Source organism: Polypterus senegalus, chromosome 11 (genome assembly GCF_016835505.1).
Source record: "Polypterus senegalus isolate Bchr_013 chromosome 11, ASM1683550v1, whole genome shotgun sequence".
Classification (NCBI taxonomy): domain Eukaryota; kingdom Metazoa; phylum Chordata; class Cladistia; order Polypteriformes; family Polypteridae; genus Polypterus; species Polypterus senegalus.
The window spans coordinates 86,780,316-86,797,023 of NC_053164.1; the positions used below are offsets into that span (position 1 = coordinate 86,780,316).

Sequence of the window (16,708 nt, forward strand, 5' to 3'; positions counted from 1 at the left end):
CAGTTACCTGCTAGTGATTTCACAGGTGGAAATGTTCTTGAAATCACTGCTTTACTTCAGTATTTATTGCCTGTTTTCTCTGATTTTCAGTCATCATCATTTGGATGTAATACAGAGGTCAAGGACTATAAAATAAAAACAGAAATAAAAAGATGAATATGAAAAATAGACTCCTGTTTATTGACACCAATATATTAAATATACATTTCATTGACTACAAACAGAGTAAGAATACGTTAATTACATGAGTTTAGCCACAGTAAGCTTTTCATAGTGTCAGTTTATAAAAAACAGACAAAGGTGCAAATGACAGGAGTAGCTACTTTATTGTAATTTCTGTGTTCATTAAATAAGAAAGACTAAAAAATTATGTTCTCCATCTAAATTATGTCACTCCCCACTTTGAAAGACAGGGACTCCAAACAGAATAGTACAGGGGTGTCAAACTCAAATCCAGGAGGCCTGCAGTGGCTACAGGTTTTTTGTTCCTGCCATGTTCATAATTAGTCACCAATTACTGTTGCCAATGTAACATGCTTATCATGCTCTAATTTTTAACAACTTGCTTTTTAAGATCCATTAACATTGTTTCCTTTTTTTGAAAAAAAAACTTAAGGTCTGAGAAATACTTATTTTTTCTAGTCTTCAAATTATTTTGATAACGCTTTCAGAAAAACTGTTTTGGAAATGCCTGGTGTGACAGAATGAGAGCAATAAGAGGTAACTAAATTACATAACACTCTTTACTAATAGCAAGAACGGGCTTTCAATTAAAAAGTAAAGGTAAAAAATTTGTACTCCTGCAACTCAGTTTGACACTTTGTTTGCTCGCTTTGCATCTTTTTGTTGTTTGGCGGCTGTTTAGAAGGAACAATTAAAGAGTCTGAGTCTTGAAAGGCATGTCAGTTAAAGCAAAATGCATCTGTTCTATTAAAAGCAGTAATTAGCTAGTAATTAAAATTGTTGGAATGAAAACATGCAACCACTGTGGTCACCTTATGCTTAGTAGGATGACTCCAAAGGAACTGCTTCAATATAAAAGGGGCATGGACATTCTTGGCAGGTACCCAAGAAACAATGTTCAGAAGCATATCTATGACATGAAATCAATTACTAGATCTGTCAACAAGTGCTGCCAAAATCCAGTATTTTTTAAATTTCAAACTCGGTTCACCATGTACGATAATGACATTTCACAATTTGGGGAACCTCTGTGGATTAATATGTAATAGAACTCTTTAATTAGAGTTTCAATAAACATCTATGTAAACCAAATAGGATGATTTTGACTCGTGACTAAAGATTGTATTAATGATGTCTGTTGAATAATTTTGCAACTTTATTATACTCAATCTGCTTGAATCCATTTTTATGTCAAACATTGGGATCTTACAGAATACAGCATCACCTAGACAAGGGATTCCCAAGGTAAACCTTGGGGTACCAAGGTGGCTGCAGGTTTTCATTCTAACCAGTTACACAAATACATACAATTGGTTTCACTTCTGAATGATCAAATTGTTTAAGGAGCCTTTTTCATCTTTTATTTTGCATTCAGAAATATTCTAGTGTATTTACATGTAAACAAAATTCAGACATATTTTTGTCACATCTTTATATGTCAACTTTCTTTTACCACATTCTTTTTAATTTGCCTTACCCGTGGACTTTACTACTTTAATTGTATGCAAATAATGACAGTTAGTGATGAACAGTGTAGACACAAGTGCAATGGACAATGAATATTAAAGGAAGCAGCTACTTCAGTATAGAATTTACTTGGGTTCTAATTAATAAGCCTTAAATAATCAGAAACACAAATAAAGAGCAAAATCTTTAAAAGTAAGAAAAAGAACAATTAATATCACATACACAAATGCTTGCTATGTTCCCCTAAAAATTTAGAAAATTCATTTTGTAATTTTGTTTGACACAAAGCGGCAAAAGCTGTAAAATAGCAGCTTGATTAATTAAAACAATTTAGAAGCAAGACTAAACCCTTTACTTGTGAACCCGATTAGAATGAAAATCCCTAGCCACAGTGATACACCAAGACTGAGCTTAAGAACCCCTAACCTAGACATTTTGGTTGTATTCAAAGTTCATTAAAATCATTCTAAGCATTATTCCTTGGTTTATAGTGCATCAAAAACAAAAGCATCATGTGGTGCTTCAGCTACAGAAATGTTTTCTTGTGTGTTATTACCGAGTGTAGATGTGTTTGTGTGTAATTATGCCCTGAAATATACTGACGCCTTATCCAGTGCTGGCTCCAGTCCTTTTCCAAATGCCTTCAGTACAAATAAATACTGATATCCATGAAATGGACATACAGTAGCTAGTAATAGAAATGCATGGATGACTGTCTGTAGGTTTAAGCTGAATATCAGTATTAAACCGTATTAAACTTCACACTTAATGTAAGACCTTTAACTAGAATTCCTTAATAACTGATTAAGAGACAACCATTTATAATGTTACTGCAAATACTGTAATTGAGACTTTAACATTAAAAAAAGGATTCAAACAGGATCACTAGAGGAAAAACAGACTTTAATTCAAGGTCAAATCAGTACATTTACTATAATTTTTAGAATAATTTAAATGCATGTCAAAAAGTAACTGGAGATGTTCACAACAAAAAGATGACATAATAATAATGAAACCTGCTTAATCCAGTTCAGGGTAATGAGATAGCAAAGTCTATCCTGGCTGTATTGGACACCAGTCCACTGACAGCACTAAACATTAGTGATAAACAGTAAGCTGATGCAAAACTAAACAGAAAACAGAATGAAACAGTAAACCACTTGTAGTTAACTTTAGACTGAGTTTGGTCCTAATGAAATTGTTTATGGCAAATTGCCATTTTACATTGTTCTTTATTAGGATAATGCCATTTTTTTTTAATTCCACCAGTTTTAAATTTTACTTCTTCAAAACAGAATAAAACAGATGTCTGAAATGTGCCTTAACCTATCTGTTGTATTACTATTTTATCATAACATACACAGCTTATCTTTAGTTTCTAGACAATAAACTAAAACAGTTCCACATTAGGCATTTATCCATGCATGTTGGCATATTAACTTTCTTTTGGTTCTAATTAGAGTAAACAAAATACTGTCCAATGTTCTGTGGATAGCTCAAGTGCAATTGCATACTGTCTGCATGCTTGCTCTCAGCTCATCTGTTAATACTCTGTTCTTCTGTCAGTATTTTTTGATTCTGGTTTGCTGTGCTGAGAAACACAATCAATTAGAACAACATATGAGGTGAATACTTTAATGTCCTGCTGGTGATCAGAGGTGAGCAAAAAGTTATTATTTTTATGGACACTTTGATTAAAAATATTTACTGGTTATTTATATACAAATTTACTGTATATCTAGCTGGTTTTACATTGGTTGTATTCATTTACATTTCAGTTGGATATTTGCTGTATGTTTTGTTATGGTTTGTCTGTTAAGCTGGGCCTGAAAGAGTGGCACAGGACAGGGGCCAACAAGGCCCTAATAAAGAGACAGAATCATGTGCTGTCAATTCAACTTTCCAAAACACTGCAGCAGAAATGTAACCACTCAAGGGCATTTTTTTTTTACATGCAGAATTTTTTTTTATTTTCTACACAATTTGGGATTTTCCTTTTGCTTTTTTGTATATTTGTTACATTTTTAATTTCTTTGCTACCTTTTTGTGCACGTTGATTTTGTTAAAGGCACTCCAATTGTATTACATAGTGGCTGAATGCAGTGATGTGACATTATCGTGCTGCCAAGTTTTTCGATTCACTACACAAATCCTTGGGTGTGTTTAGCGTGTGACAAACCAACTTAGGGCATCAGGATTTTCCTTTTTTTTGGCTTGTATATGAGAACTTCACATTTTAATTTAGCACTTGTTAAATTTTGGTTATGAATTCAGCCTGTTTTTGACTGTTATTGCTGTGATCTCCTATGCTGTTATTTTTCAAATCTGTTCTCACTTTACAGCTGCTGAACAAATTTTATATTGCATGTACTGATCACACTTCAAGAGCAAAACATAGGTGCAGTAACACAGGGGAAATATGACCTTGGTTAATTCATTGTACCCCTGAATCCCCTTGTGCAAAGGATAAAGCTCACATGAGAGTAAAACAACTTAAAGGCAGTGAATTATCTCAACCTAGGAGTAGGAACATCTCTTTTTAAAAAGGAGGTCCCCTGAGAAAGGTGAATATACAGGGTGGGCCATTTATATGGATACACCTTAATAAAATGGGAATGGTTGGTGATATTAACTTCCTGTTTGAGGCACATTAGTATATGTGAGGGGGAAAACTTTTCAAGATGGGTGGTGACCATTTTGGATCCAAGTTTTGTTTTTTTCAATAGGAAGAGGGTCATGTGACACATCAAACTTATTGGGAATTTCACAAGAAAAACAATGGTGTGCTTGGTTTTAACGTAGCTTTATTCTTTCATGAGTTATTTACAAGTTTCTGACCACTTATAAAATGTGTTCAATGTGCTGCCCATTGTGTTGGATTGTCAATGCAACCCTCTTCTCCCACTCTTCACACACTGATAGCAACACCGCAGGAGAAATGCTAGCACAGGCTTCCAGTATCTGTAGTTCCAGGTGCTGCACATCTAGTATCTTCACAGCATAGACAATTGCCTTCAGATGACCCCAAAGATAAAAGTCTAAGGGGGTCAGATCGGGAGACCTTGGGGCCATTCAACTGGCCCACGCGATAATCCACTTTCCAGGAACCTGTTTATCTAGGAATGCTCGGACCTGACACCCATAATGTGGTGGTGCACCATCTTGCTGGAAAAACTCCGGGAACGTGCCAGCTTCAGTGCATAAAGAGGGAAACACATCATCATGTAGCAATTTTGCATATCCAGTGGCCTTGAGGTTTCCATTGATGAAGAATGGCCCCACTATCTTTGTACCCCATATACCACACCATCAATTTTTTTGTTTCAACAGTCTTGGAGGGATCTATCCAATGTGGGTTAGTGTCAGACCAATAGCGGTGGTTTTGTTTGTTAACTTCACCATTCACATAAAAGTTTGCCTCATCACTGAACAAAATCTTCTGCGTAAACTGAGGGTCCTGTTCCAATTTTTGTTTTGCCCATTCTGCAAATTCAGTGCGCCAATCTGGGTCATCCTCATTGAGATGCTGCAGTAGCTGGAGTTTGTAAGGGTGCCATTTGAGAGTAGCTAATATCCGCCGAAGGGATGTTCGACTAATGCCACTCTCCAGTGACATGCGGCGAGTGCTACGCTGTGGGCTCTTGCTGAATGAAGCTAGAACAGCCACTGATGTTTCTTCATTAGTGACAGTTTTCATGCGTCCACATTTTGGCAAATCCAACACTGAACCAGTTTCACAAAACTTAGCAAGCAGTTTGCTAACTGTAGCATGGGAGATGGCTGGTCTCATAGGGTGTCTTTCATTGAAATCTGCTGCAATGACCCGGTTACTGCGTTCACCAGACATTAACACAATTTCTATCCGCTCCTCACGTGTTAACCTCTGCGACATGTCAATGGCTGTAAACAAAGAGAAACTTGTAAACAACTCATGAAAGAATAAAGTTACGTTAAAACCAAGCACACCATTGTTTTTCTTGTGAAATTCCCAATAAGTTTGATGTGTCACATGACCCTCTTCCTATTGAAAAAACAAAAGTTGGATCCAAAATGGCCAACTTCCAAATGGCCACCATGGTCACCACCCATCTTGAAAAGTTTTCCCCCTCACATATACTAATGTGCCACAAACAGGAAGTTAATATCACCAACCATTCCCATTTTATTAAGGTGTATCCATATAAATGGCCCACCCTGTACTTTGCTAAGCTGCATCCTGTTAAGTTAAACCACAAGCTCCGGAACCTGTGGCTAAGTAGTGCAAGACTTTACAGACCTACCTCTGATCTCAAGGTGTTAAACTCTATCTATCTATATATATAATTCATTAAGGCAAGACGACCATGGAAAGCACGCGGGAAGGGGCGTGGATTCACTAAGCCACCGACAAGTTAAACACCTATGGCGCACGAAGGAAGGAGCCACGCCCACCAACTCCAAGACCATTGGATACGACGACAACTTCGCAGAGCTACGCCCACCAACTCAGACGCGACGACACAGAAAAAATTGCGTCATTTATATTCGTCTGTCGTAGAGGCAACATGCAGCTCTGACCCACGCTGACTGTTAGAGGCATGTTTCTCGCGGAGGTGAATCGCCATATGCAGCGTGTAAAATGGTTTGCGAGGGGTATCCAGGAGATATCCAACATTCCTTTACAGCTGAGGTTAAAACACAATAAAGTAAGCAGTCTTTAAAAAACGAGTTTTCGGTTACGACGGACGACCGCGTGCACCCTGGCAAACTGTTTTAAACGCTACATACAGCGATTCGCATCCGCGACAAACATGCGTCTTCTTAGATGCTCCTGCACTTTGTACACACCCCCCTCCCACCTCGCTACTACCGTGGTTGGGTGTCTTGGTGGATTATATATAGAAAGGCAGCCAAAACCGCACAGAGCAATGAAAAGTCTACGTGAGTCACAGGTGCATCTGGACTGTACAAAGACGACAACGACTCGAGTGACGAGTTGAAGGTGGGCACATGAGCAAGCAGTAGATACTGAACGAGAAATCAGCAAAGTACCATGACGGAGGCAGCGGAGTGGATGTCCTTCTCCTCTCCTCCCGTTCCACCCTCCGCGCCACACGGACGATTGTGTGTTGGTTCGTTCCGTGCATTGGTTAAAACCCAATGAAGGAAGCAGTCTTTACAAACCAATAAGCCCTGTGCCTCTGTTTCATTACCGTCTCACCTGCTTCACCAATGCAGGCACCGCAACAGGGCAGCCAACCGGGTAACCAAAGTCTTTGGGTTCAGGGAGGAGTATGGTTACAAAGCTGAAACTTAAAGGAATTGACGGAAGGGCACCACCAGGTGTGAAGCCTTTCGCTTCATTTGACTCAACACAGGAAACCTCACCCGGCCCGGACACAGAGAGGATTGACAGATTGATAGCTCTTTCTCGATTCTGTGTGGTGGTGCATGGCAGTTCTTAGTTGGTGGAGAGATTTGGCTGGTTATTTCTGAAAACGAACGAGACTCCCACCTGCGAAATAGTTACACGACCCAACAGCGGTCGGCGTCCAAATTCTTAGACGGACAAGTGGCTTTCAGCCACGTGAGATTGAGCATTAACAGGTCTGTGATGTACTTGTATGTCCGGTACTGCACGCGCGCTACACTGAATGGATTAACATGTGTCTACCCGGCGCGGGGAGCCGTGCGTAAGCCATTGAACCCCATTCGTGATGGAGACCGTGGCTTGCAATTGTTCCCCACGAACGAGAAATTCCCAGTGCTTTCGGGTCATACGCTCGCACCGATTACGTCCCTACCCTTTGTAACCACCACACCCCACCCCGGTCGGGTGACTTGATGGATTATATATAAAAAAGCAGCCGGAACCGCAAAGAACAATGAAATATCAATGTGGAAACCGACTGAGGCGGTGTTTGGAAAATTAACAGTCAACGTGACTCACAGGTGCGTGTGGACTGTACACAGACAGCGACTCAGGTAGGGAGTTAGGCGGGCACATAAGCGGGCAGTGCGTACTGAGCGGCGCCGTTCAACCCGTCCTTCGCTTTGGAAGGAGAAGGCGCGACGGCGCTCCTCCGGTTTTCAGTCACGGACAATTGTATGTTGGTTCGTAGCATGCATTGTTGCAATGTTACTTTTCTTGGTGGTTTATTAAATTATGGATTTTTCAAATGTTTATTTTTTCCTCTGTGCTTAAAAATCATTTTAACAGCGGCCTGATTATGCGGCGTATGCTACGCCGCGGGTTGGCTAGTATTGCCTAATTAAAAGATGCCATGGTCAAGAGTGAAAATGATGGGAGTTGAATAAACATCTGTGCAGTAGCCTGAAGTGGGCGAGTCTTTGCACTTGGTAAATAAAAGAGTCAAATATATTATATATAATTTTATAGTCAGACTCACAGTGGCTACAGTATGTATTTTTGTCTGTTTAGTTTTCCTCTTTATGTTCTCCCATTGTGTATTTTTCCTGTGTGTTTTACAAAATTAAACCTTTCTTCTATACCTTTTCCTTGATGGTGTTATTCTGGATAAGGAAGATAGGCACCTTGTTACAATTTATATTTTGATAACAAAATGATGCACCATACATGCATGTTGTACATAACTATAAAGATATTTGGAATTAAGTTATTCTTTTGAGACATAAATTATTACACTACCCATTATAAAAAGGACTTAAATGACAAAACAATTTTCAGAAGAAAAAATAAAGTTTATGTAACCCAGACCAATACCGGCAGTGTTTCTCCTTACCATGTCATCACACATGTGTATTCATACATTTTATGGCAAATTATAAAAACAAAGATGTCCTTTATTACTCTATAAATCGCATGAATTGGTGTTAGTGTTCCTATAATTATTTATTTTAAAAGTTACCTGACCCATGTAAATTTGTTTCGCTTGAGTGCTTTTATTTCCCAAAAACTATACCTGCAATTTTAATCATCATTACCTGAAAATACTGCCCAAACTTGAACCCACAGCTGTTATACACAAACACCACCAATAATAATCTGCTAATCAGGTCTGACATTGACATTATGAACTGTGTTTTTTATCAAATGCAAAAGGCTTTGATGAAAAGAATGTAAGGCAAAAACTACTAGAAGCATCTCTTCAGTACAATTTAAGGATTGTAGCAATACTGAAAAGACTTTTTTTTTATGTTCACATGCAAGTTATTTTAAAAACATCTGCTATATCTCTGGAATGTTTTCTGTACAAAAAGCACTGCCTATCTTCCTTAAATATAAGCAATATAAGCAGATTGCGCATTTCTGTTGCTTCAATATTTTCAGCATATAAAATACACGAGTAACAAATTTCATCCTCTGGTCACATTTGCCTATTAAGTTAAATAACTTATCTTTTGTTAGAATAAATCTGCATAATTTAAAGTAACATGTAATTACTCATGCATTCATCATTTTAACTACTGCTACAGGAAATAAAACAAGGATGTCCACTCATTCATTTTCTGAATATATTTACTCCTTTATAGTGTCAGAGGTCTGGATGAATCAAGTATGAGATGAAGCAATCATTTTCATCATTCTCCAAAGACCTTAGCATTCTCCAAACTGCACACAGCACTTCAACAGATTAAAAAATATTCTTTAACTGTATGGGTCCATTTGTGAGAAGCTATGAAAGCCATCAAAGTACCATTTAAGGACAAATTTAAATTAAACCTGTGATTTGTGAGAATACTAGAATACAGGAATAATGTAAAAAAAACAAACCCTGAACTATAACAAAACAGTGTGAATCTGTTATGTATAGCATTAAACCATTGTAATGTAGCACACACAATTTCTCAACACGTCTCGAGGCGGTGTTTCTTCTGTAAAAAATTTAATTTATTTAAAGAGAAACAAATTAGGCGGCAAGTGTTCTTAAATAAAATGTTGGAACATGAAAAATTAAAATCAGAAATTCTCAATTATGAAACTTATGTGAAGGTAAAAAATACATTAAAAAATGTCTGAATCATAGCCTAGTCACCATCTATATGGAATTTGCACACTCTCTCCATGCCGGTATGATTGTTTCATCAGGTGGTCCAGTTTATTCCCACATGTGTTCTCTACCCACAATTAACTGGCCTTCTAAAAATTAAGTGTGGGTATGTGAGTAAAAAATTGATAATTGCACACTTCAAGACTTTTAAAGAAAACAAATCAAGACAACCACATTAAAATTGTATTTTCCACAACATCTTTATTTTTAAAAAGGATAAAGGTACATAAGAGAGGAACATAAAATTTTCAAAGTTATTCTTTTTAATAGTAGTCAAACTTGGGAGGTTATCAAGTGTTACTATTATATTACTCTCCAATACTGTGCACTGCACAACACATCCTTTACTTTCAATTTAAAGAACACTTTAGGTGGGAAAGAGAGAGAGGAAAAAAAAAAAAAAACGTAGACTAAGAACTGCCTGAATTTTTTCTTTTGAGGCAATGTAATCAACTCCAAGGAACAAAAACAACAAGAGTTATATATTTATAATAAAAAAAAGCTCAAATCTCAACCCCAAAAAAAAAAAAAAAACTTCCATCATTACCCTGTTGTGAAACACAACATACATGGGATGAAGTTATTTTCAGCAACATGAAAAAATATGTTGATGCCAGCACACACTAAGCTGGTAGAAGAAAACACTTTGCCCACTATCTTTCAAGTGTCCAAACACCAGTATGGGCAAAAACGTCCTCTTATTCAAAAGACTAAACACTGGAGCCTAGGGGTTTATTAGGATCTTGTCAGCCTGAGGTAGGGATTGAGGGACTGGGCTAACAAATTGAAAGTGGAAACCTGGTAGGGTTTTGTGTATTTCATCTTATCTGTAACAATGTAAAAGTAAAAAACACCAACAGTAATTATCCGACAAAATTGACTGTATATACACTTTTTTAAATTTTAAATACACAAGACAAAAATTGGTCAAATACTAAAAAAGGAGGGGTGGGGGAGCACAAAATCGAGACTATTAGGTGGTTTAGAACCCACAAGTTAAGTCCGCGCTACTGTTCATCCCGTTAGCATCACAGACATAACGCGATCCGCATGTTTTTGCGCCATGTGCACCAGGAGACACGAAGATCTCTTCCCGCGGTATATATAAACCTGAAAAGAGAGCAAATCAAAACGTATCAGCGGTTTACAGGACCCAACGGTGTGTCAGACTATGAACCGTTTTAAGCATTGATTCAACTTTACCCGTACCCGAATATAATGCGCATGTAGTGTTATATCATCACCAAAAACAGGTGCAACTTGGTAATTTTGATCTTCCAGATATACTCGTTTAATCAAAATTTGCCACCCACATTCTTCCCACCTCAACAACCACCACCCATGCCCACTCAAGCTTGTTATGTCAATTCTACAATTCTGGCTCCATGTACATTCAACAGTTTAAGTTTATTTTTGGCTCTCACCTTTATGTAAATGTGGTATTTTTGTTTAATAACCGAAGTGTGGACGATCCGCGTGGAGGTCCCTTGATCGCGTCATGTCAAACTGCGTGCTTCTGTTGAGGGTGGACGCTGGGGACAGACGAGAACGTTCGTACGCATAACCCTCAGCCATGGGGGCAGCCCTGCGCACAGGACTGCGATCTCGAGTGTAGCACGAAGCTGGTGGTACTGCTGGTGTTGGCAGAGGTCGACGATCAAATGGGTCAAGGGCAGGTGATGACAGGCGATCTCTCAACAGAGAAGAGGATTGGGCTGAAGCAGAAGAGGGGAGAGAACTTGCCTTTCTTTCCTCAAATGGGGTAATCCCATAGGGACGGGCCCTATACTTCTCATAAAAATCAATTACATTTGACTGGTTTCGATCTTCTAATCCAGAAGGAGACTCTGTGTATCCTTTGATGCCGGGGTTTCCATACCCCATCTGTACACTAAACCCCTTGTTGACACTGAAACTACTATTGCCATCATAGGGTGAATTTCGTCCATATCCAATGGGACTGTTATAGCCCATACCCCTGTTCATAACAGGGCCACTACCAAAGCCCATGCCCATGCCCATGCCTAGCCCAGGACCACCGTTGTAGCTTGAACCACCACTGAAGCCTGGGCCACCAGAAAGATCTCTGCCGAAACCCCTGCCTCCACCAGCATTATACCTCACACCACCAAACCCACTGCCCTCAGGGCGCATGGGACCTTCAGAATATGAGCCATTTTTAGACGTAGGGCACTCTTTTGACCAGTGGCCCTCTTTCCCGCACACGTAACAACCCGTCTTCTCTCCCATTCCCGGTGCGATTCGAAGACGGCTGGTTGAAAGTTGCACGCTCATCAGTTTTCCTTAAAAAGAAAAAGACGCAAAACATTTGCTTTGGACCATACTGTAGTAAATTATTCAAGTTACCTCAATAAAAATACTGATCCTTTACTAATAAAGCATCACATATACTCTGCAGTTATTTATTCTTTACCTGTTCTGCCTTCCTGCGCTAATAATAAAGAGGCAAGAAATAGCGCATCCCCACAACAAAATTAGAACTATGCAAGACAGCTTCAAATCTTGAATAATAACTTACTTTCCTTATTAGAGGAAAACAAAATGGACAATGTTTAGCTAAACCGGAGAAGGCACTGTTAAAGATGTAAACTTCACCATCTTAATGGCATGCACCACAGCTTTATTAAATGGGCACCCCTGAATTAGACAGTACATATTAAAACAGGGATAAAAAGATTGCATAAATGTACTGTAACTCACACCTGATAAAACCAAACTTACCTGTGTGTAAAAGGTTGCCCTTTTGTAAGCTGTTATTAAGATGTACTGCATACTTTTTGGAATTCATGAATGCAACATGCAAAAATGTTACCTGCTTAATTCTTATTGCAAAAAAACCAGGATAATGCTATTATTTCACCTTGAAAATCTGTGTTGTGAAGTCCCTTGATTGCCTCCATGGCGTCATCTGGATTTTCCATGTGCACAAAAGCATAATGTCTCACAATATCACATTCTACCACAGGTCCATATTCTTCAAACTTGTCTCGCAGCTCTTGGTTAGTACAGCTGCTGCTGATGTTGCCCACATGCAATTTTGTGGCTGCTTTGGCTTTGCTAAGGCCAATCTCGACATTCATGGGCTGACCATTCAGCTCATATTTGTGCAAATTGCGGATGGCCTCCTCTGCACTCTCCTTATCCTCCATATGAACAAAGCCAAAGTTTTTGACAATATCACATTCAGTCACTCTCCCATATTGAGAGAAAAGGGACCTGAGGTCATCAGATGTTGTGGCTTGTGCCAGGTTTCCAACAAAGAGTTTAACCATGGTGACAACCTGTAAAAACAATGGCAGCTGTCAAATATTTAATGTACTTAAAGGTATTTTTTAACAAATATTCAGTCAGTAACCACTACTCATGGAATGGGTAGCCTTGACCCATTTTCACAGAATTCTTCACAAATGTAACTGTCATATGTATGCAGAAATACACAGACTTTGTAAATGGATGTACCTTACAGGCCTGTGACTGACTAGCCAAAATCAAATAACACTTTGGTACAGATGCCTAATCGATAGACAAAGGTATAATTAAGACACAGCTTCAACCTATGTGATATTTAAGCAATTAGCATTTAATCATGTAAAAGTTTGTATGTAAAATTATTGTACACATCCCATTTCTTCTTATGCAGGTTTGCATAACAGCTTAGCAACTTTGTGAGAGAGGTGCTTGTTTGGGAAATCATGTTTTGAGATAAAAACTGCTCCCCTTGATAAGGGAAGATTAGCAGAGCTATCAAAGTGGCCACAACGCAAGAGTGGGTGAAATGTTTTGTACATCAATCCAAAATACAAGAAAAAACAAGCAACTCTGCTCTGCACCATCTAGCAGGAACCTCATAGGGGATACAATGGGAGGATTTGTGGCTACTACGAGCAAGTTACTATACACATCTCTTATTGCATATATGAATACACTTCTATAACTAATAACAAATAAAAATCTAAGGCCCAAAGGGGAACAGGTTACAATGTCAGACAAGTTATCCTTGACTGAGGTATACAAGCATTTAAGTATTTAGACTTAGGTCAAGGGTTCTGGTGGTTCCCTTACAGGGAAGGTCACAATTTCTGACATAGTTTAAGTCTACTGAAGAAGGCAAATGCCAAGTTAAAAAAAAAAAAAAAATCTAACATTAAACTATGTAAATCACATTTGCAAAATGTTAAAAAAAATATCATACAGTACAAATATGCACCAAGTACTCTGTATTTTCAGCGTACATTTGAATATATACATATTTTTACATGCATAATTAGACCAAACTTTTTGGCTAAGTTGACAGCCCTACTTTACATTACATGAAAAACAACAAGTGCTTAAGTGGCAAATTTCAAATCATGACCTTTTAAAATGGCAGCTATATACTATATATATATACACATATACATACTATATATATATATACTATATATATATATATATATGCTATATATATATATATATATATATATATATATATATATATATATATTATATATATATATATATATATATATATATATATATATATATATATGCTATATATATATATATATATATATATATATATATATATATATATATATATATATATATATATATATATATATATATATATATATATATATATATATATATATATATATATATATATATATATATATATACATACATATATACACACACACTATATATATATATATATATATATATATATATATATATATATATATATACACACACACACACACACACACTATATATATATATATACATACATACACTTAATGGCCTTTTTTGCCTTTTTTTTTTTTAAAATTACAGTATTTTTATTGCTTTGGTGTAAACAAGCAGCGATGTCAGACAGAAACTTGTTTTTCCCCAAACTCAAAGATGCACATTTTTAAAGTTACTTGGGAGAGTAAATCATTATTGCCTCCGAGAAAATGTTGTACTGCGGTGGGTTGGCACCCTGCCCAGGATTGGTTCCTGCCTTGTGCCCTGTGTTGGCTGGGATTGGCTCCAGCGGACCCCCGTGACCCTATTCGGATTCAGCGGGTTAGAAAATGGATGGATGGATGGATGGAGAAAATGTTGTAATATTACAAGCATACATTTGCAAAACTGTAGTATCCAAAATATCCACTCCTTTCACTCTTAAAGTACAGTAATGTGAAATCAATCTTTCTGTAGAACTTTAAGCAAGATAAAAACCATGTTGTACTTTTTATATTACATGGTTTTAGCAGGTATATTAAAAAAATAACATTAAAATTAACAAAACATAACATGGTGTAAGTTCCGATATTCTATTTTATACAAATAAAATTACTTGCAGCTCCATTTTAATAATTTCAAAATTTATGAACTGTTATTCAACATTAAAGCTTTACTATCACATATTAAAAAACTAATGAGGAAAAGATACAAGTGAAAATTTAAAACGCAGTCAAATTGCAAGCCAGTCAAAGAATTTAATCTTTTTGGATATTTTAATTTCTGACGTCTGGAAACTAAAGTGTCATTTGTGGAATCCAGATCTGCGTTTCTGTCTATGCACTGCGATATCAAATTGTTTTAATTGTAAATATGTTACACACTTCCATTCTTTTGCAACTATGTTAATAGGACCCAAATATTTGTATAATACTTAAACAGACCATTTTTCTCCTAACTTTGTGAAAGCAGACGCTTAACATATTTGTAGCCATCTGAATTCAAACATAGTGGCTGGTTGGGTTACGCAGCGTAACCAATTCTGGCAGCTCTGAACAGTGCTCCAGTCCATCGCAGGGCCCTCTCATATACCTTGTGCTATGGTAGAAATGCCAAATTGGGCCATCTTGTTGTGTGGGGGTGGGGGACGGACTAAATCTCTAAAGGTGCACATGGGAAGTACACCTAAACGTCAATCACAAATCAACCAACCGCCACCGGAGTAGACACAAGGAAGCCGAAACCTCAAGTCGACAGTCTCTTTCCCTTTTAAATTAAGTACACTAATCTGGAACCATAACGCATCTTAACTCAAAAACCGAACGTTTTGATTGCCGCTAGCTCTCAATTCATCATTACTGCAATATTCACTACTCCGTCTAGTTGGAAAATGGACGTAAATTACTTCACTAACCTTGTACAACAATCTAAGGCGAAAGGATTTATTTCACATCCGTCTTCAAAAACTTATCTGTTGTACCACCAAATGTGCACCGAAATGCCTATGTATTGCAATCTATTGTTTGTATTGTACTTTTATAATATTGGGCAAACAAAATATCGAGACGTTGCAGACGTCTGATTACGAAACAAACCACACAGGTTTCACGAATTACGAAGGAGCAATTGTTTCATTTACTCCACACGAAGAAAGCAACTTAACCGTCACATTGGCTCGCTTTGTAACAACCTGAACTGCCGATAACTCATTTCGATTAATAAGAGTTTAACATACAAACATAAGCCTCTACATGGAGAAAACTCAGTTTGATAACTCGTTTCCGTCAACCCGCTGTCTAAAGTGTCCAAGAAAGCTCTCTCTCGCACTCAATTGCTTAACATTACAAATTAATTGAATAGATAAACTGAATTACTATGTTAAACTTTAATATTTCTTTAAAATCCTGTCTAAGTATAAAGATGCCTTATTTTGGAGTTTAAAAAGATGTAATAGACGCTCTAATCCCTTGATTCAATCTCTTTATCATTAGACAGTAAATTATGGCCTAATACATACAGACTCCCGAAGAGCATGTTTAGGCCACAAAAGATGACGCGAAACATTTTCTTTGCAACTACCGATTAGCCTATAAACAAACCAAGGGTCGGGAAAGGAAAAAAAAGTTTCATTTAAAATTAAGCTAACACGACACAGTGGAACTTCATTACTCCCTCGAAATAACGAAGTTATTAGAATTGAACAGCAACCATTACTTACCTAACTAAAAACTGACGCGTCCTTCTAACAAAATGGCGTCGCAACCGCCAACCTCTTTGGCAGTATTGGTGGTTTGCACCGCCCACGTGACGCTATATCG

General features: G+C 37.5%; 1 protein-coding gene across 3 annotated transcripts; it reads right to left on the reverse strand.

Moving 5' to 3' along the window:
• Positions 1-7: 7 nt before the first annotated feature.
• On the reverse strand, positions 8-16,703 carry LOC120539271 (RNA-binding protein 4.1-like). 3 transcript variants are annotated; one of them, XM_039769189.1, is made up of 4 exons: positions 16,609-16,702; positions 12,544-12,964; positions 11,087-11,965; positions 9,844-10,772 (listed from the first exon to the last, which is right to left on the reverse strand). In XM_039769189.1, exons 2-3 carry the CDS (start codon positions 12,953-12,955, stop codon positions 11,112-11,114), a joined length of 1,266 nt encoding a protein of 421 aa, XP_039625123.1. In that variant the 5' UTR covers positions 12,956-12,964; positions 16,609-16,702; the 3' UTR covers positions 9,844-10,772; positions 11,087-11,111. The 3 variants fall into 3 exon arrangements, with proteins under 3 accessions (XP_039625124.1, XP_039625123.1, XP_039625122.1); XM_039769190.1 differs by lacking the exons at positions 9,844-10,772; positions 11,087-11,965 and adding an exon at positions 8-125 and having other exon boundaries at positions 16,609-16,703; XM_039769188.1 differs by having other exon boundaries at positions 9,844-11,965.
• Between the last annotated feature and the right edge of the window lie 5 nt (positions 16,704-16,708).

Excerpts from the sequence above, each read along its gene's own strand:
- LOC120539271 (XM_039769189.1), bottom strand. The coding sequence starts at position 12,955 with ATGGTTAAACTCTTTGTTGGAAACCTGGCACAAGCCACAACATCTGAT. Across the intron at positions 11,966-12,543 it reads TCACAACACAGATTTTCAAG|GAAAACTGATGAGCGTGCAA; the intron begins GTGAAATAATAG and ends TTTCTTTTTAAG.